This window comes from Lipotes vexillifer, unplaced genomic scaffold (assembly GCF_000442215.2).
Source record: "Lipotes vexillifer unplaced genomic scaffold, Lipotes_vexillifer_v1.1 scaffold1008, whole genome shotgun sequence".
NCBI classification, from domain to species: Eukaryota; Metazoa; Chordata; class Mammalia; order Artiodactyla; family Lipotidae; genus Lipotes; species Lipotes vexillifer.
Window position 1 is genome coordinate 586,996 of NW_006772616.1, and position 22,506 is coordinate 609,501.

General features: G+C 41.5%; 1 protein-coding gene across 1 annotated transcript in view; it reads right to left on the bottom strand.

Annotated features, from left to right (window-relative positions):
• Nucleotides 1–22,506, bottom strand: part of FRMD4B (FERM domain containing 4B) — a 187,947-nt gene that overhangs the window by 89,733 nt on the left and 75,708 nt on the right. The window contains exon 5 of the mRNA XM_007447648.1: nt 10,716–10,800. Coding sequence (XP_007447710.1) covers nt 10,716–10,800 — 85 coding nt within the window. The remainder of the gene's footprint in view (nt 1–10,715; nt 10,801–22,506) is intronic.

The window sequence follows — 22,506 nt, forward strand, 5'->3', positions numbered from 1 at the left end:
CATGGGAAAGGCCCCAAAAGTGGAGGGCCCCGCGACCGCAAAAAAAAAAAAAAAAAAAAAAAAAGAGCAGACCTTTTCTTTTTAGATAAAGCAACTAGGAATTTTCAGCTTCCACTTAGCTTTGTCCAGTGACAAAGATAACTGAGTATTTTTCTAATGAAGGGAGAGTGATCAACACAATGTTTTTATTCTCTTCATACAGCTTCAAAGAGGTAAAGTTTAATGAATACACTGATTATTTTTGTCTCTATTTTTCTGATATAAAATGAATCCAAGTATCCTATTTAAAAAATTTTAGAAAAGCATTACTTAGAAAGCAAAAGTCTTTCCATAATCTCACTCTCAGAGATAATAAAAATTTATACTATGCAATATATTTTTCTATTTTTCCTATAAGTACATTTTATACTTATACACACACATACATACACACACACACATATATAAGCAAATAAAATTAAAGACAATTATACTATATTTACTGTTCTGTAGCTTGGTTTTTTTTAAACTTAACAATGCAATTTCGGGACTTCCCTGTTAGTCCAGTGGCTAAGACACAGCCCTTCCAATGCAGGGGGTGTGGGTTCGAACCCTGGCCAGGGAACTAAGATCCCATATGCTGTGCAGTGCGGAGGAAAAAAAAATGGTTGAAAGAAAAAGAAAAAAACAGTGCAGTTTGGACATGCTTCCACACCAGCCGAGAAGGGCTATTCTATTTTTTTAATGGCTGCCCAGTATTCTTATCACATGAATGATTGGTCACTTATTTAACTAATCCTTATTCAATCATATTTAGGCAGTTTTCAGTTTCCTGCTGTTAGAAATAATAATCTAAGATCTTTTGATATTCATCTTTTCATATTCCAGTAATATCTTCCACACCCTAATTCCTAAAGTTGGTGGAGCACTGGGTGGAAAGATAGACTCTTCATTGTCACCGACGTGGCCAAATTGCCTTGTGAAGGGGTTTTTAAGAGAGCTTTGGTGCCTCCAGTTTCACACACTTAAATGCAAATGGCATTAACAGTCTGAGGACATTATGCAACATATTCTATCACTGCAAGTATGGCAAGAGCGTGTTTGTGGGTGACAGGCTGAGACTCTCCCCAAGTCTCCTGATGAAAGGGCACACCTAATAAGCCCTCAGTCCAGAAATGAGGGAGGATAAAAATAAACATGATTGTATAGTCTTGCAATGACTTTGTTTTTTAATAGGATTATTAATGTTTGGCTCACTAATATTTCCACACTTATTCAAAGTCCAAAGAGATGAGTGCTTATGAAAGCAGGGGGCACAGTAAAATCTCTGAAGGCATCAATGAGCCATTTTCTCCTGCATCTTGATATGGTACCTGCTCCTGTTAAAGCCTGGAGCAGAGGAGATCCTAACTGCCTTGTACTCAGGTTAACATCTCTTGACTGAGTCCTAAGATGTTTTATTTAAAGAATTGGAATAAGGAATTCCCTGGTGGTCCTGTGGTTAGAACTCTGTTCTCTCCCTGCTGAGGGCCCGGGTTCAATCTCTAGTCAGGGAACTAAGATTCCACAAGCCGTGGGGCACGGCCAAAAAACAGAATCAGAATAGACCTAGGTTTTATCTTGTGGCCAGATCTAGAGAAAATTAGTGTGTGTGTGTGTGTGTGTGTGTGTGTGTGTGTGTGTGTGTGTTTACAAAAAAATCCTAATGTTTGTGAGATTTCTTATAGTATTGCAGAACTAGGAAAATGTTTCAAATGGCTTTCTATGTGATTTTTGGAAGGAGTAACACATAACATCATGGAATTCTGGGTATGCTCAGTCCCTCCAAGGTCCCTGGTATCTTTCAGAAATATTATGTTAGAAAGTACCATCATGTACATTGCCTTTAAAATAAACACAACACACACCCATACACAAATGTACAAATGAGAGAATCCTTAAGACTTAGGATGGGCCACAGGAAGGGAGCAGTGCTAAATATTACACTGATAATGCAGCACTCATCAGAAATCCTAGCCCTTAATTGGAATGCAATAATTTTTTATTGAATGAATAAAGACACTATGGTTTCTGTAGCCAGACTGCCTAGTGATTACTTCACTACTAATGAGCTATTTACCCATGGCCAAATTATTTACCTTATTTATGCCTCCATTTGCTCATTCGTTAAAGTAACAATAAATAACATTATCGGCTGTTGTGAGGCTTAGATGAGTCAATACATGAAAAAATCAGTATCGGCTGTTTGCTGAGCTCTCAGTAAGTCGAGCTGCCGTCCTCCACTTCTCCCCCACCCACCCCCATGCACGGTCTCTACCACAGAGCACCTCTTGAACCCCACTTGCTTTTCCACGTTTTCTGTCATCTCATTATTATAATAATTTCATACACACCTAAAGAGACAGGGTAGCCAATCCTATTTTAATTTTCCAAGCATGTCTTCAAATCGTTGATTTTAAAAGTGGGGTGGTAGTGATAAATGTTGTTTGATTACTAAAATCACACGTATGGTTGAGGAGGCCTCCAAAAACCATCACTGCAGGCAAACCTGCAGTGCGTTTCTCATGCATTTAAGGCTTTTCCAAGCAGGCTGCGGGTTGTCTATGGTGGACCACAGCCCACATGTTGAGGGCTCCCAGGGTTCCCCAGCACCAGTTTGGGCATTTCCCCATCATCACCACCTGGCACAGGTTATGGCCGTGTGCAGGCAAAGTGTGCCCTCTGCATTCTCACCAAAGAGGTTCGGGAGCCTTCATTTGAAAGACAACTCAGACAACAGCTCTCTTCTGGGGAACTCTTGAACCGTACAGGCAGTTTCTAACATTCTGGTAGGTTCTGTACCAACAAGAGCACTAGTGCACTTCTGAAGCTTAAATTCAGGATGCCACAAATATGCCACATGCAGTGGGCAGACAGCACTTATCCATCAATAGCTAGGATGTGTCATGGTTAAACTCGTGGACTCTGGCATTATACTGCCTGGGATGAACCTTGGCTCCTCCACTTATTAACTATGTGAGGTTTGTGTATGTTACTTCACCTCTGTACCTCAATATTCCCATCTATAAAATGGGAGATAATAATAATAGAACTTACCAAATAGGTAAGTTACCTAACTTATCTAATAGGGTTGGAATGAAAACTAAATGCATGAATACATATAGTAAGTGCCTGGTAAATTATTCATATTTAATATTTGCTAGTGCTATGACCTGCCAACTCTGTAACAATAGCCCCTGAGTTCTAAGTTATTGAGGACACTTTTATTTCCCCAGAGCAGTGACTAAAAGGAAGCTGAGGTAAATGGGGGGTGTTTTTAAGACCCAGGGTGTCCTGCTGGTATAATTTGCCAAGGACACTTTTCCCACATAATAGCTCTGTGACGTTAAGAAAACTACTTAACCTCTCTGTGCCTCAGTTCTTTTATTTGTAAAAGGGATCACAAGTTTCCTTCTTCATGGGCTACAGTGAGGATCAAATGCAGTTAACCGTATACCACTTAGCACAGTGCTGGCACACTTTTGTGGGCTTCCCTGGTGGCTCAGTGGTTCAGAGTCCACCTGCCGATGCAGGGGATGCGGGTTCGTGCCCCGGTCCGGGAAGATCCCACGTGCTGTGGAGCGGCTGGGCCCGTGAGCCATGGCCGCTGAGTTTGAGCATCTGGAGCCTGTGCTCCGCAATGGGAGAGGCCACAACAGTGAGAGGCCCGCGTACCGCAAAAAAAAAAAAAAAAAAAAAAAAAGAGTAGACCTTTTCTTTTTAGATAAAGCAACTAGGAATTTTCAGCTTCCACTCAGCTTTGTCCAGTGAGAAAGACGACTGAGTATTTTTCTAATGGAGAGATTACGTTACTAGCCATCTACATATTACCTAGAAAATACCAAACTGTAAATTCCTACAGATGAATTTTTAAAAATTACCCCAATAATGTAAGTCATAGCGCCTTACAACATTATGCTTTGTAAAAGTTCTGAATCCTTTGACAAGTCATGGAATATTCTCATTTAGAAAGGAGCTCCTAGGACCTGACATATGACAGAGGAGAATTTAAAAGAACTCTGCTTCTTCAAGACCAACAGAAATAGCATACAAAACTACAAGAGAAATACTAAGAGCCAAAGTTTGCATCCTCTTTTTCTTTCTATTAGCAACAGAGCAAACAAGTCATCAAGGAGGCTATTTCTTTGGACCTTGGCCAGCTAGGCAGTGACAAATATCACAAGGGGTCACTGTATTTCTCCACGATCACCAACTGTTGTTTATGAAATATTTTCCTGACTCAGTAAATGCTGCATTGGCTATACAGGTGTCTACTTATCAGTCAAACCATGGTGTTCTTAAGGAAACCCACATCTCACAAAAAGAGGCTCTCACAAAGTCTTTGGTGCTGGAGACATTACACTTTCCTCATAGAAGTAGCCAAAAACTCTGCTTTGAGTACTTTTGCTTCTGGCTAAGATGGAGTAACAGGGGCTGGATTTACCCTGTTTCCTGAAAAAAAGTAAAAAACTAGACAATAAATATGAAACAACAGTCTTCAAAACATGGAACATCAGGCAGCAATGGACAGTGAACCTTGAATGCGGTAAACCCTGACTGTCCCTACTTGCTGCCATGAGAAGGTTTCCAGGCTGTGAAGGGGAAACCCAGATGGAGCAAAGTGGACTTTTGGAGTTTGTGCAGCTGGAGCTGAGAGAATGGGGAAAGCGAAATGGATGGAATTTGTAGAAGAGAGTGCTAGAGAAAAGAAAGCTGCACCAAGAGAGACTCTTGAAGCTATACAGTGGGTCTTCTTTGAGTATTTAGCTGAGTACTGATCACTGCATGCGTGGAAGGAGACTACCCAAGGCTGGGGAAAGTACTAGCCAAAAGGATGAAAGGGAAGGGTGCCTGGTCCTCACACAGGGCTGCAAATGGTGCCTGTTCCCACCAGTCAGACTGAAAAAACTCATAATTCATGGGGCATTGAGTAGAGTACTGAGGAAGGTCTTGCCTCAGTCATGGGCAATAATTGGCTCTAGAATGAGTACTGCTCTGGTCCAGCCTAACAAATCTTAAAAGTGAGACCTTGAAAAATAGAACTGCATCCAAGTAACTAAACTGTATCCCCAAACAAATGTCAAGAATATTTAAGGAATATGAAAATACGTGGTACCCCAAAAGATACAATTAAAAATGTCCAGCATCCAATCAAAAATTATCAGGCATGCAAATAGGTAGGAAAACATAACCCATAATGAGGAGAAAAATCAATCAATCTGAACCACCCAAACTGACACAAATATTAGAATAAGCAGATGAAGGGACTTCCCTGGCTGTCCAGTGGTTAGGACTCCGCACTCTCACTGCCAGGGCCCAGGTTCAGTTCCTGGTCAGGGAACTAAGATCCCACAAGCCACACAGTGCGACCAAAAAAATAAAAGAGAGTAAGCAGATGAAGACATTAAAACAATTATTATAACTGTAGCCCATACGTTTAAAAAGTTAAGTAGCCACAGGCAAGATTTTAAAAAGATCCAAATCTCAAACTTCTAAAGATAAAAACTTCAATATACAGGGTGGGATAAATGGCAGAATAAATTCTAAGAGAAAAGATGAATAAAATTGAAGATATTGCAATAGAAATTATCAAAATAAAACACAAAAAGAAAGAAAGAAAGAAAAAGAAAAGAGCATCACTTAGCTGTGGGATAACTTTAGGTGGCCTAGTATATGTGCAATTGGAGTTTGCAAAGGAGGCATGGATGGGGACAGAAAAAAATAGTTGAAGAAATTATGGCTGAAATATTCCCAAATTTGATAAAAACTATAAACCCACAAGTCCAAGATGCTTAATAAACACCAATCACAAGAACCATGAAGGAGAAAGCTATACCAAATTGTTCAAAGCAGTGATAAAGAGAAAATTTTAAAAGTAGACAGAGATGACCAAATGTTTACACAAAAACAATAACAATGTCATGTGCATCTCTAACACATCTGAAAATAAAATGTATGACACTGACAGCGTAAAGGCCAAGAATGAAGAAATAGAAATATACTATTATAAGGTTCTTGTACTACATGTGAAATCGTACAAGATCACTTGAAGGTAGACTTGATAAGTTAAAGATGTATACTATAAACCCTAAAGCAATCACAGAAAAAATAAAACAAAGAGTTACAGCTAGTAATCCAACAAAGGAGATAAAATGAAATCATAAAATACTCAATAAACCCAAAAGAAGGCAGAAGAAAGGAACAAAGAACAGATGGGACAAATAGAAAACAAAGAGCAAGACAGACAAACTTAACCATGTCAATAATCACATTAAATGTAAATAATGTAAACAACCAGTCAAAAGACCGAGATGGATAAATGGATAAATAAGATGGGTAAAAATATCAAGATGCAATTATATGTTGTCTGTAAGAAATTCACTTTAAATACACAGACACAAACAGTTTACAATTAAAAGGATGGAAAAAGACCTACCATGTTAACACTCATCAAAAGAAATGTGAAGTGGTTATATTAATATCAAAGCAGATTTCAGAATAAAGAATATTACCAGGATAAAGAGGATCATTCTATAAAGATAGTCAAGAGGGTATAGCATTCCTAAATGTTTATACCCTAATAACAAAACTTCAAAATACATGAAACGAAAACTGATAGAACTTACAAAGAGAAATAGAAAAATCCACAATCATAGCTAGAGATGTCAGTACCTCTCTGTCAATAACTGATACAGGAAGTAGACACACAATCAGCAAGAGTAGTAGACTTAAACAATACTATTAAATTGACTTGGTTAACATTTATAGAACATCCACCCAGTGACAGCAGAATACACATTCTTCCCAAGTGCACATGGACCACTTACCAAGACGAAGCATATTCTGGGCCATAAATAAGTCACATTAAATTTAAAAGAATTTAATTTACACAAAGTGTGTTTTCTGACCACCATGAGATTTAATTGGAGGTAAATAAAAGATCCCTGAAAGTCCCCAAATCTCTGGAAACCAAACTATACTCTTCTAAATAACAATGAGCCAATGAAGGTATATCAAAAAGGAAATTTAAAAATATTTACAAATGAATGAAAATGAAAACACAACATATCAGTATTTGTGGAATACAAAATCAGTACTTAGAAAATGTTACCGTACTAAATGCATATATTAGAAAAGAAACATCTTTAATCAGTGATCTCAGCTTTCATCTTAAGAGACTGGTATATGAAGAGCAAATTAAACCCAAAGGAAGAAGAAAGGCAATAATAATGATAAAATATAAACTAATAAAGGTCACAGCGGAAATCAATGAAGTAGAAAAAAATTTTTTTTTCAGTGAGAAAATCATTGAAACCAAAAGCTGATTCTTTGAGAGGCTCAACACAGATAAACTTCTGGCCAGAATGATAAGAAATAAAAAAGAGAGAAGACACTATTTATTAATATCAGGATCGAGAGAGGCAATACCACTATAGACTGCACATATTAAAAGGATAATAAGAAAATATGAACTATGGCTATAAATTGGACAACTAATAAAAAGGCACACAGATGGAAAAGGAAGAAGTAAAGCTATCTTTATTAGCAGATGATCTATAAAGTATTACCTGATGAAATCTACAAAAAAGTTACCAAAAGTTATAAATGAGTTTAGCAGGATTCAATATCAATACACAAAAATCAATTCGATTTCTATATACTGATAATGAACATTCAGAAATTAAAATAAAAAGATACCATTTACAATTGTATCAAATAATATGTAAGACATAGGGACAGATCTAACAAAAGACCTGTATACTGAAAACTACTGAGAGAAATTAAATATCATCTAAATAAATGGATATATATATATCTTGCTCATGGGTCTGATGACTCAATGTTGTTAAACTGTCAATTCTTCCCACCTTGATCTATGAATTCATGCCATCCTAATAAAAGTATCAGTAGGGTTGTTTGTTTGTTTTGGGTAGAAATTGACAAGCTGATTCTAAAATTTATATGGAAATGCAAAAAACTTAGAATAAATAAGACAACTTTTAAAAAGAACAAAGTTAAGGTTTGTTCTGATTTCAATACACAATTCAAAGCTGCAGTAATCAAAACAGTATATTATTGCCATAAAGGCTGACAAATAGGTCAATGGAATGGAACAGAGTCCAAAAGTAAACCCACACATATATGGACAACTAATTTTTCTTAAAGGTGCAAAGGCAACGTAATAGAGAAATGACAGCCTTTTCAACAAATGGCACTGGAGCCACTGAATATCCATATGCAAAAAAAAAAAAAAGAAAGAAAGAACTTCAATCTGAACTTTGTGTCATATATAAAAATTAATTCAAAATGGATAATAGACCTAATGCAATACCTAAAATTCTAAAACTTCTAGAAGAAAACACAGGAGAAAATCTTTGTGACCCTGGGTTAGGCAAAGTTTACTGAGATACAATATCGCAACCCATAAAGGAACAAATAGACTTCAACAAATAAAAAAAAATAGACTTCAACAAAATAAAAGCCTTTTAGTCTTTGAAAGACATGAAGAGAATGAACAGCAAGCCACAGATTGGGAGAAAATATTTGTAATCCATATAACCAATAAAGTACTTATATCTAGAATATATATACACTGAAAACTCATGAGAAGAAAACAGCAACCCAAAGAAACTGGGCAAAAGATTCAACGTAAAGAAGATACAATGATGGTAAAATAAGCACATAAGAGACACTCAAACAGCATATGTCATCAGGGAAATGGAAATGAAAACTGCAGTGAGATGCTACTACACTCCTATTAGAATGGCTAAAATGGAAAAGATGTTGATGCCATGTGTTGACAAGGATATGAAAGAACTAGAAATCTCATAAACTATTGGTGGGAATTTAAAATAGCACAACCACTTTGGAAAACAGTTTGGCAGAACCTTAAAAAGTTAAATCTATCTACCATATGACCTAGCCATTCTACTCCCAGGTATTTGCCCAAGAAGAAAAGAAAGTATATGTGTATACAATGACTTGTACATGGATGTTTCTAGCAGTTTTATTTGGAACAGACCCCAAACTTGCATAATCTAAATGTTCATCAACAGGTGAATGGATCATTTTGAAATATGTGCACATATCAAATCATCATACTGTACACCTTAAACTTACACAATATTATATGTCAATTATATCCCAGTAAAACTGGGAGAAAAAGGAAAAAAAAAAAAAAAACGCACAGGTGAATGCTTAAACAATGTAAGGTATAGGGACTTCCCTGTGGTTCGGTGGGTAAGACTCCGCGCTGCCACTGCAGGGGGCACGGGTTCGATCCCTGGTCGCGGAACTAAGATCCCGCGATCCTGCATGCCATGCAGTGCGGCCAAAAAAACAAAAACAAAAGCAAAAACAAAACAATGTAAGGTATAGCCATACAGTGGAATATTACTTAGCAATAAAAAGCAAAGTGCTATTGATACATGCAGCAACATGTATGAATCTCAAAACAATTATGCTCATTGAAAAAAGACAAACAGATTATCTACTGTATGATTCCACTTACATAAAACTCTAGAAAATGTAATCTACTGTGAGAAAAAGCAGATCTGTAGTTGCTGGCTATATTCACTATCTTGACTGTAGTGATCATTTCAAGGGTATTACTTCTAATAAGATGTAGAAAATTATGTAGTCAATTACATCTCAATAAAGCTATTAAAACAACAACAACAAAAACTCTGCTCTTTGTGAGTCTTGCACTAATTAAAGCTGCATGTGTGCAGTGGGCCACCCTTAACACTTCGGGGGCTGAGGGAGGAGTACCAATGCAGGTGTCCTAACCCACAGTCTGCCCCCTTGTCCTTCCAGGCCAGGCACCATCCAGCTGTCTTTGGCCACCCCTCAGATTTAGGGTGATATATATGGGCAGAAGGGGTTCCCACCGGCCCTGGAAGCAGGCTTGGGATCTGAGATCCTGAACACTGAGAACATAACCTTGAAGGGAGGAGCTGGGCTCCAGCTGAGCCTATCTTGGCCCACAGATTCCCTGCCGTTGTGCAGGGTATGGTTTGAGGAGGCCAGACTAGAGGCCTTTAAAGCAACGCTTATCTGCAAGGAGCTAAGATAAAAATGGAGAGTGTCTAAAATTCCACAGCAATCTGACGGACATGGCTGCAACATCCAGGCATGGGATAATTTTTCTAGCAATTCGTGTGTATTGAATTTTACAAAAGCTGTGTATCCTCCATGGACTGGATGCAAACAACAAAGCAAAACACAGGTCCCTTGCCCACAGGTAACTGAGAATCTGCCTTAAAATACATGGCTTTGAGTAGAAGCCCCTAAAGAAGACTGGTTTTGAATTACGATCAATGTAGGCCGTATTCTGTTAAAAAAGATTTCTGGCCTGACTTTTGTGAGGCTTCGATCACAGTCTGCTTGATCCATCTTTGTGCCCTGCTGGGTCATTCCGTGTGGAGTATGAACTGCATTTAAGGCTGTGGTAATTCTGTGTGAGCACAATGCCTCTGTACATGGCTGTCTTCCCAACTCAGAATTTGAGAAGAACTGCCTTTCTTTCTTTCTTTTTTTTTTTTGGTTTATTTGTTTGGTGGGGAAGGATATGTCAAGGAAAAAGATCATGTCCTTTTTTTCTCCATTTCAACATGAAAACAAAGGCCCTGCCATTGCTCCCTCCTTCTCCAGTCCCTCTAGAGTCTGTCACTGACCATAACAAATGGGGCCCTTACCTTGTGCACACAGGCCTTTGCATTCAGGAAAAACAGCTCCACGGTGGTTTTATCCTTCAGGAACGATATGCTCTCAATATAAAACCTGAAAAACAGTACAGAAGTTTGTTCCTTCAGATTCCTTCCCTTCTCTCTGCAATGATTTCATTTCGTCATGTAGTTTCTTGCAGAGAATTTTCAGAAACTAGGGGATGGCTGTGCTTTATTTCCCTCTTAAAAGCTATCTGCAACACATATATACAGCCGTGTGTATGTATGAATCTATGTGGATATGCAGATAACATCTTCTACAGAAGGCTTTTGTGTGTTGGAAGGTGAATTAAAGAAAAATCCAAAATGGTCACCAAGTGCAAACCCAACTTTACTCTTGGTTGCCCATTCTTCGACACACATTCTGGGAGCTCAGAATACCTGAGACAGCTTCGAAACAAAGCCCAGTTGAGCTCTGAGGGCTGAAAACAGAAGTCTGCTGAGTAAGCACTACTAAATAATTGAACGTGGAGGCCTGTGGCTTTGCCGTTTTCAGACTCATGGTGGGTGTGAGAGCCCCACGTTTACCTCGCCCCCATCCACCAGGAGAGTTTCAATCGCACCCTCCCTCCTTTCCTCTCATCCTTCCAGGCTCCAGGCTTTCCCTCTGGCTGGAAGCTGAGCTCTCGTACTACTTAATATTGGTCTTTCTCATGCAAATCAGGGCATTCTGGGCCTCCCTCCCTCCACTGCCTTTTCTGGGCCTTTGCTCGTTCAGTCTACGAGGCCAGGCCCCTCTTTCAGGAGAGCGCTGACTACCAAGAGGTGCGGAGGGGAGGAGTGTCTTGTGTTTTCCTCATCCCGTCCTGTGGAGGCTGGCTGGTGAAGGCTGGTGCTCTGGCATGGGTGAGTGCGCCAGCTGAGGCCTAGAAGGTTTTCTCTACTGTTGGAGCCCCACTGATGAATAATGCATGAAGAGACTTAATACCCGAAGAGAGCTCACAGCTAGGGTCCTGGAAGAGAACTTGCTCTCAACTGGGTGAGAGGCAAGATAAACCCGGACTGAAGTGGCACGGGGGCGGGGGGGCGGGGGGGGGGCAGGGAGGGAGTCTTGTCCTTAGCTCTGCAAAATCCTGACAGGCCTTGGGTATTTGCGTTTTTTATTTTTTCCTCCCTTTCCACAATAAGGAAACGTTTGAGAAATAAATCCAGCAGCTTAAAAAGGCCGTGAAAGATTCTACCACTGAGACGGTAAAATCATTGGAAAAATTCCACCCTTAATGCTGAATCATCAAGGGAAGTTCCAGAAAGAGAATAAATCCTTTATATTTTCACTTACAAGGGTTTATCTCACCTATAAGTGAACTTAACGAAGATTCATGAGTGTTAGGTGTGTGAGAAGGGCAAGTTAAGGATTAAGGCAGGAGGGGGAGATGAAGAGTTGGAGGGAAAAGCAGGCTTGGGAATCTGAAACATATAGAATATGTAGTCCCAGCTCCATCATTTATTAGCTGTGTAGCCTTGGGCAAGATCATTAGCTTCTCTGGGTCTTTTCTAAAATGGGTGTTATCTGCACTTACCTCACAGGGTTTTGGAAGGAGTAAATGAGATAACAGAAAAGGATGTAAAACAACAAAAACTAACAGTTGTTAATAAAAATCCATTTTCTGGAATTTAATGCTATGTGGCCTGGGGAATGTGGCTTAAGCTTTGAGTCTAAGATTCTTTGTCTATAAAGTGGGGATGACGATGGCCCTAGGAGGACCGTTATGAAGTGCCCATTACAGTGCCTGGCAAGTGGTAGGAATTCAAGAAATCCTAACTAGTGTGGCTTGGCAAACTTGCATCATGTTTAAAAAAAAAAAGCTGATAGGACACGATGGGATTTGAACTATATCTGAAGGCTAGGGAAAAAAACAGGATTCTATAGGATAAAAAGAAATCCAGGTGGAGAAAATACAATAGGTAAATAGCATCTCTGTGGTAATGTGATAAACATTCATAATTTGGCTTTCACCAAGAGTTAGTTATAATCTGAGTATTCTCCCATCAATTTCGGTCTCCTGGCCATGGTCAGACAGACCAAGGACAATCACCTGACTCAAAGGTAACCAGTCTGTAAGCTGGTGAGCATCCTATGAGGTGGGCTGTGAAGAAGAGAGATCAACCCACCAGAGGTTCCTTATACGGGGTAAGGAACAGACAAACCCATCACGTACGGTCTCTTAGAGAGGCTGAGAGATGAGAGAGACAGGTCAAGAGGGAAACAGTGGAGGTAGAGAAAGGCACCAAGAGTAGCGAGTCCCTGTGACGGAAGATTCAAGGCCTGCTGCTGCCATAGGACTGAGATGACCTGTGCAACTAAGTTTCCTGAAGGACCTTCTCTTTCAACTAGGTGGTGATGGTTTTGCCCTGCTTCCTTTGCTTTTACAAGTATTTTTATCTCTGTCAGCTGAGATAAGATGGGCAGGTTTTCGGTGGGCAGCCTGAAAGTGCAGCAGCAGGATCACAGCTAATGTTTCTTGAGCTCTTACTTATGTGCCGGGTCGCATGCTGAGTGCTTTCCACGTGTTGTTTCATTTAATTCTCACAACAGCCCTGGGAAGGAGATACCTATCATTATTCCCATTGTACAGATGCAGAAACTGAATTCAGAGATCCGCCTACATGCACAGGCAGGAGGAGGTCTTGATCTGGGTCCCTTTGACTCCTGTAGACAACGCTTTTCAGTGGAACCTCCTCCTGGCTGCCTCTCTTGTTCACTCAACCAGCATTTATAAGGAAAGCTAAGCCCTAAATAATTGTGTGCAGAAACAAGTAAAATAGAAGTACGTTTGTTCTCTATTGTTTCAAAAGTCAGAACCAGGGCTTCCCTGGTGGCGCAGTGGTTAAGAATCCGCCTGCCAATGCAGGGGACACGGGTTCAAGTCCTGGTCTGGGAAGATTCCACATGTCACGGAGCAACTAAGCCCGTGCGCCACAACTACTGAGCCTGTGCTCTAGAGCCCATGAGCCACAACTACTGAAGCCTGCGCGCCTAGAGCCCGTGCTCCACAACAAGAGAAGCCACTGCAATGAGAAGCCTGCGTACTGCAACGAAGAGTAGCCCCTGCTCGCCGCAACGAGAGAAAGCCCGCACACAGCAACGAAGCCCTAACACAGCCAAAAATAAATAAATTAAATAAATAAATAAATAATAAATAAATAATAATTTAAAAAAAAAGTCAGAACCAGATCACTGGACCAAAAAAATACAAGATGATACATTTTGGATCAACCTATGAAACACCTTTTAAAAAGTTAAAATAGTTTTGTAAGGGTCTTCCTGCCCTGTAAGAGTCCCAGGTCAGATTAGGAGAACTCAGGGTCTGTCATCTATGCCAAGATTCGGTGATTCTTTCACTTTTACTTATTTCAATATATATCTCTAACAGAGAGGGATCGTATTAAAAGCATAACCTCAATGAATTTTCACACTAGCAAAGTTCATAATTCCTTAATATTTAAGATTCTGATCTTCATTCACATTTTGCCACTGTCTTCAAAACTTTTTTTTTTTTAAATCCTGTGCTTGTGTTATTAAATAAATCTGCAATGGTCTTTAGCGGGGAGTCACATATGCAAAAGACTTAAGGATCACCAGCTGGATGTAAAACAGCTGAGCACATTCCTTTTACTCAGCTGGAACTCCTTCTCCAAGGTATGAGCATGTGACCCAAGCTAGACCAGTCAGATTCTTTCACCCTGGAATAGAAATATGATTACAATGACCTATCGATCAAAGATTGTTGGAGCCTATTGTTCTGCCAGCGGTACCCGGATGAAACTGTCCATTGGTTTCTGCTCCCTAGATCCCTGCAGAGCCTGGATTCCTATCTTTTCTGAAGCTTTGTTAGTCCAGTTTTCCTTCAATTCTGTTAGCCACAATTGGTTTCTTTTGCTGGAAACCAAAGAATCCAAATTACTGGATACTAGAGGGCTTCCCACGTGCTAGGGACAATACAAAGGGCTCTACACGCATCATTTCATTTAACTTCAGTACAAGCAGATGCCAGAGGTAGCAAGTTATGAACCTATCTTACAGATAAGAAAACTGAGAAATAGAGATGTAAAGTCAACTTCCCCAAGCCACACAGGTAGAAAGTGGTGGAGCCATGATTCAAACTAAGGCCTTCCAGACTTCAAAGTTCATATTTCAAACCAATATGATAGGATGCTTTCCTACAGTAACAATCACAATGAAGTATAAAATGTACACAATGCCATGGGGCCCAAGGGAGGAATGCCATTAAATCAGCTTATGAATCAAGAGGGAGAAGGCTGCCAAACTGAAATCCAGAGGACTAAGTGTCACAGGACACGGTGTACCCTCAGACAATTGAGCCGAGTCTTAAAGAATGCATGAGTTCACCAGGTAACGAAGGTTGGAAGGGCATTCCAGGGAGAGGGCATATTAGCCAGACCTCTTGCTAGTCTGCAAGAATTTAACAAACCATATGCAGGGAGTTGGGTGGCTTAGCACCAAATTAACTTGTGGCTTGTCCGATTCTGCACAGGTACCTTTGTACTAGAAATTGGGTTCCTCTTGTTTCTGAAGCTCAGGTCCCTGACTATATCCTAGTTCCAGTAAACAGGTCCCTATCTTGTTTCCCGCTACTTTCTGGCGATCCGCCCTGTTGCCTTCTACCTTTCTGCCTAGGCATCCGATTACCGGCTCTCCGAATCCATGATCCCATCTCTCCCTCAAGGGAGCCACTGTAATGACTTTATATTTACAGAGGGTATGAACAGTACGTATGTATGGTCCTCCGGGAGAATGGCTCCCCAGGAGCACCTATCAACACATACCATGACCTGAAAACAAAATCTAGGGCTTCTTAATGAAATGAAACGGACTATGCCAGACATAAAATAAAGAACTTTTGTTTCAGCCCTTTTGTGGCAAAAGGATATTGTTTCCCTTCTGTGTGCTTACCGTGAGTGATCTCACTAAGATTTTGTGAAGTCAAAGCCCACGGTTCAATTTTCAGCCTCTAAACAAACCCAGGCTTTGGGGGGCTAGGCATATGTTTTGGAGACAGACCTCAAGCAGTTCAACAAGTGTAATTTCTTGAGAATTTGCCTTCTTGAGAAGAGGTTTTGTCTCTGCTTTTCGTGTTCCTCCCATTAGCATCCCCCTCCCCTTTCTTGATGGGACAGGTGTTCACCTAACCGATCATCGGTGATAACAGAACATCAACCTCAACGATATGACATAATTGGCTTGGAGGAGGGGCAGGCCTGTCAGCGAGATGACAATACACGTGTGTCGAAAAGCAGAAGACTCTGGTTGTTTGGGATGGGCTGTCCTTTAATGGTCACTGCCATGTAGTGGCCCATGTTTTCCTCCTATGGCATTTATTCATCACGGTCAAAAGTCAACACCACAGGGAATTCCCTGGTGGTCCAGTGGTTAAGACTCTGAACTTTCACTGCCACAGCCTGGGTTCGATCCCTGGTCAGGGAACTAAGATCCCGCGAGCTGCATGGTGTGGCCAAAAATAAAAAAAGAAAGAAAAGGAAAAAAAAAAGTCAACATCACAGAGTTGGGAAGATAACTAGGTTAAGTCCAGCCCTAACACTGATCCAGCTACTCAGCTTCTCCGTGCTTCCCTTTCCTTAGTTGCCTCCACACGAGACATGAGAGATATTTTCAACTTAGCTTAGTGGGTGGCATGTATTTCAGTGGTCAGTGAGCGGTGGTGATTATTACTATGTTATTATTATCTGCCTACCAGGGGGACTATAAAAAAGGTGCACACTTAGCTGGGAACCTCCTTAAAACTTCAGCTGTGGGCTTCCCTGGTGGCGCTTCCCTGGTGGGTGAGAGTCCGCCTGCCGATGCAGGGGACACGGGTTCGTGCCCCAGTCCGGGAAGATCCCACATGCTGCTCCGAGGCCACAACAGTGAGAGGCCCGCGTACCACAAAAACAAAAACAAAAACAAAAAAACAACTTCAGCTGTAACAACAAGAATGGAAATTCCAGTTACCTTTCCTAAGCTCTTTCTCTCAAGGAAGCAACATGCTACAAAGGTGTCCATTTTGACAGAATGGGAAACCACTCTGAAACACATATTCTTCTGACCACTTTATCTCCCCAACTGAGCATATTTTCTTTGTTTTCCAGAATCTTTGCTATGTCTGAGCGATAGCATCAAAGAAGGTGAACTGGGCAAGAATGACTCAATTATTTCACATTCTGAACAATGGTGACTTGGTGACTGGCGTCCCGTAAGGGCTGCATTCAAACGCCTCGTTCCAGGTTTCGTTCAGTTATTGTGGGTAATTTTAGGCACTCACTGCAGCCACCTGCCTAAGTAGATTTCTTTCAGGTCCTAATCCACACCCCGAGCAGGGAGATCTGTATTTATTGCTTGTAATGACCCTGCAACCTCATAGTCCTGCTTTATAATGCAAGCTGAAGACAGTGCTATAATTTAAGTGTATTTCATTTTCTCCAAACGACGATGCACAACTTCTGAGAGTCCCATATGTTCCCGTTCATCTCTGGGAGGGGTGCATTCTTGGAGGATTCCCCAAGGGAAGAATTATTTTCATCTACAATGTGCTCCCCTGCCAGGAAAACTCTGCCTCACTTCCGAATTTCCAGGCGTCCCAAGGAGAACTAGAGAGGGCCCTCCAGGTGTGAGCCTGTGGAAACCTGCCCTGGCGCTCCTCTCCCACATTGTGACTCTGAGTTCTCCAGGGAACAGCTGGAGGCCCAGGAGGGTAAGGGCCTTGCTTTGACCTGTCTGAACGGGGAGGGAGTCTTCTGCCCCAGGCAATGTGAAGTGTTAGGGTCCCGTGGTGAATTCCAAGTGCTTGCTTCAAACTGCAAAATAGCCGGCTCCCGTCCACGATGAGCAAAGTAGGGACAGATGCTCTGAGAAGGAGACAGGAAGAGGCAGGAAAGGTTAACTTTTCAGGGAGGGGATGGCTGGGACTAGTGAATGATGAAGACAAATGATGAAATCTTCCACCCAGTGCAAAAGTGAGTGGGTCAGAACCAAGCCAGACAGTCTCCAAACTTCCATATTCAGTAGCCGTATATCACATTAAGGAATTTTTTACCCATTGAACACGTGGATGAGGCAGCCTCTCTTAATTATATCATAAAAATTGTTAACATTTATTAAGGGTCTTCATTACATGTTAACATGCACAATCCTCCGACAGCCCTGTGTATTACCACAAGCTCCTATTCCATTTTCTAGGTGAGGAAAGAGGCCCATAGAGGGTGCCAAAGGCCACACAGGTAATACACGGGAGAGTTAGGGTTAGAACCCAAGAGCAATGCTAAAGCATTGGTTCTTAAGGGATGGAGTGAAGTGCATCTGGCCATGTTGAAGACATTTTTTTGATTGTCCTGACCTGGAGAGTATTCCTGGCATCTCATGGGTAGAGGCCAGGGGTGCTGCAAACATCCTACAGAACAGCGTGGCTCCCTTCAGTGAAGAATTCCTTGGCCCCAGAATTCCCTGGCGGTCCAGTGGTTAGGACTCTGCACTTCCACTGCAGGGGACACGGGTTCTATCCCTGGTCAGGGAACTAAGATTCCGCATGCTACACAGTGTGGCCAAAAAAAAAAAAGAATTACTTGGCCTCAAATGTCAATAGTACTGCTACTGAGAAAGCGTGCATTAAAGGCCAAGCATTGAACTTCTGTACCCTACGGCCTTTTCACCCATCATAATACTAATGCTTTCCTTCTGCCCTTTCGATGTCACCCTGAGGACAGATTACAGAGAAGACTGAGCAGATTCCCATAAACACTGTCTGATATGTGATCGCGGAGCACACAGAAATATAATCCTGTAAGAAACTGGAATCGGTGGCTTCCCTGGTGGCACAGTGGTTAAGAATCTGCCTGCCAATGCAGGAGACACGGGTTTGAGCCCTGGTCCGGGAAGATCCCACATGCTGTGGAGCAACTAAGCCCATGCGCCACAACTACTGAGCCTATGGTCTGGAGCCTGCGAGCCACAACTACTGAGACTGCATGCCACAACTACTGAAGCCCACGTGCCTAGAGCCCGTGCTCCACAACAAGAGAAGCCACCACAATGAGAAGCCCGCGCACGGCAACGAAGAGTGGCCCCCGCTCACCGTAACTAGAGAAAGCCCACGTGCAGCAACGAAGACCCAACACAGCCAAAAAAAATAAAATAAAATAAAAATAAATAAATAAATTAGAAACTGGAATCAGGATTGAGTTTTAAAGGATTCTGTGTGTTTCTGGAACTCTCATATGAATCAGGATGGTGACTCCTCAAAGACGAAGGGCCCTTACCAACTGCCTGGAAGTTCTCAAGAATGGGTTAGGCCAGGAGGTCATGGTCAATATTAAGGCAACTAACAGACTTTTCCCCCAGGTTCCGGGATATCGTTCAGATGGAAGTGTGGTGATGTGCAAAGAGCTCTGGCTAACTCACACATCTGCCTCAGATACCTCTGCTGGGCCTAAAGTAGGAGAAATCCGTTATTTCTCGGTGCTTTTTAATCACATTCCTCTGGGAAGAGGTGAACTTTCCTGTCCTCTCCTTATTGTAAATTACCTACTCTTTGATAGCTCTAAAATAACTCACGGCTACCCAGTCACAAACATTTTACCTTTTCTTCAATTATCACTCTTCACACTTGCATTTTTTAAAAATTGCTTAATACATTCATTGTAGGAAAAAATATATATAGACAAGCAAAAGTCATTCCCACAATCATTCTACTCAGAGATAAATTACTGTTAACATTTTACACTTTTTTCCTACTCATATCTTTTACTTAAGGGCCATCCTGTGGTCTGCTTCTTTCCCCTAGAATATACTGGGAACTTCTTTCTATATCAATAAATCTATTTCTTCACCAGAATCTTTACCTGTTGGGCTGTATTTCATATATTTGTCTTTCTTAAAAAAATCAGGTGGAATGATGTGGACCTACGAGTTGTAGTCATAATGGTTCCTTGAGTTAAAGGCCGAACGTTCCAGAACCAGGCCAAGGGGTGCTTAAAAGACTGAAAAAAGTCTTTCAAAGGCTCTGTGTTTGCAGCAACTTTGACAGAAAGTTAGTAGTCTTTCCCCACATCTCCTACTAGGACCCTCCACACGCGGCGAATTCTCACCCCCAAGCGTCACAGACAGACAATACTTAGGGTACCTCTGGGTGGCCGCTTACCGTCTTAGCGCATAGCAAAGGAGATTTGGAAATAGGAGGAAGAAGAGAGAAGAGGAGAGGGAGACCAGAAAGGAAAAAAAAAGCAAGAGGTAGTCCGATGAATGAGGGGGGGTAAAAGACCCAAGATCCTGGCGTTTTGTGGAGCTGGGTGGTACCAGCCAGAGCCACCTCGGCTTGCTCCGCCCCCCCCCGGCCCCGCCCCCGAGGGGATGGGAGCTTTTCCAATGAGGTCACACGCACCCCCTGAGAATTAAATGCCTGTTTGCTCACTATCAAGGTTTTCAAATGCTTACATCTGGGCTGCATTACCAAAGAGGCCCATGTGTTTGTGGATGATAATTTACAGCAGCAGATAACAACCCTGGGGCTGGAGGAGTCCCCCAGCAGCCTGAGGGCGTTTGGACTCACAGGAAAACAGAGGATGGGTTAAATGAATTATGGTGCATAAATAAATTATGGGGCGTCTATACACATATGCGTTACACACATAGTTAGCACATATCATTGAGATTTTATAACTAAAGCAAAGACAAAGGTTTAATCCTGAAGCTCATAAAGAGAGAACTAAGTGCATTCACCTTAAATGTTTTCTTCATGCAGAAGCGGTGTTTCTGAGCTGCTCCCTGAATCCTGGGGGATATGAACTGGGAGAAAAGTCTTTCTCTGCAAATCTGTGGGACCCCAGTGTTTAGCTCAGGAATCAATGAGACAATACAGGCCAAATATCTAACCCAGTGCCTGCCACAGGGTTAATGCTACATTTCAATAGAGAGGAAACTTCTGGAGAGCAAAACTGTATGGTATTTTTCTTTTTCATAAACGCTACAATTAAAAAAATGACATTTTCTTATATTTGCATAATACTCTGCCAAGTTATTTTGTATCCCCTGATCCCTTTTTAATTCACAACCAACTTGCTCAAGATCCCATTTACCGTCTCCAGCGCACGGTATCAGAATCTGGGCCAGGAATGCGGAGGTTTTGGAGGTTGGAGGGGTGACTGTTTAAAAATTTTCCTACAGTGATTCAGATATGCAACCCCTCTCCTGGGGGAGCTCTGAAATGCAATATCCCTTTTCATCTGATGTCTTTTATCACAGTGATCAATTGTTCACTGTAAAAATGCCATCACTTCCTGAAAGTATCTTCACTGTTGGCATTTGGATATTTTAATATTTATTTATTTATTTATTTAGGCCTTGCCTCGTGGCTTGCGAGATCTCAGTTTGTCAACCAGGGATTGAACCCCGGGCCCCGGCAGTGAAAGCACTGAGTCCTAACCATTGGACCGCCAGGGAATTCCCCTACATTTGGATATTTTTAATTGTTAGCAATGAAAATAACAGTGATGCACATCCATATCACGCATTACTTCTGTGGGGAATCCTTTCTCCTTGTGTGCTAACTACTCAGCACGTACACACCTTGGTGTCCACGAGTGAGCGACTCCGAGTTCCAGGGCATGCAGCAGTATTTGCTGATGCGAAAGGCAATGACCCTGATATCAAAAGAGACCATGTGTCTTTCTAGAGGCTTCTATGGTGACCCCGTGTCCAAATACAATCAAATGCTCTTTGGTTCTAGTCTTCAATGACTCAAAAGTGTTGTCACTCCAGGCAACCTGGGGGTGGTGGGGTGGTGGTGGTGATGTCTGCTATGATGTAAGTATGAGCGGCAGTCCTGTTTTCTTAAAAAAGGAGGCTGGAGACCCTCTGAGAGGCCACTGACGTCACTGCGGTGGCTACAGTCCCATTTGTGAGACCTCCCAAGAACTGCAATCCACTTGCTGACCTCTGTCAGTTCACTTAATTCCTTGCTGTGTGCTTTTGCTCTATCATTTCCTTAATTAAATTGGAGTAACAACAAGTCCTTAATTGGAATAATAACAAAGACTATAAAGACCCCAGGGTACTGCTGGGAAGAAGAATTAAGTGAATAATTAAAAACTTGATAAGGGCTTTTAAACATGCAACTAGTTCAGGGAAAGTAAAGCTAAGTGATTATGGGACACTCGTGAGATAACTGCTGAAACTCACAAACAGGCAGCAGGCAACTCCGGAATCCCAGGAACTCGCTTTGGAATGACAGGGCCGCCTTATGAGTGACTGTACAGAAGGGAAGACACAGCTTTCTCCCCTGGCATTTTGAGACCAAAAATAGACCAGATAGTAGTGGTCAAAGAACTAGAACACAAACCTGGTGACTAAATAAATGGCACTGAGTAGTTAGGCTACAGGAGCACTACATATGTGCCCAAAGATGAAAGTGTAAGGATGTTAACTGCAAGCTACATCTTAATAAAGTCACTGGAAACAGCCTAAACGCTTAGTAGCAGCCTGGATAGCTAAATTATGAAAGTGCGAAGAAATAAAGTGATTTTTATATACCCAGGTTAAAAAAAACAAAGTAAGTCACCAAACAACTTATCAGCCTTATTTTTCTCTAAGAAGGGGAGTGAACTGGGGATACGGTGAGGAAGCAGCCTGATGGAGAGTAATTCTTCCTTTTCACTCTATACTTTCATAGTTTGAAATGTTTGCAGCGATAATATAATTCTTTGTGAAAAAAGATTGATTTATGTTGAGCCATTTTCCCTACATAATACGAGA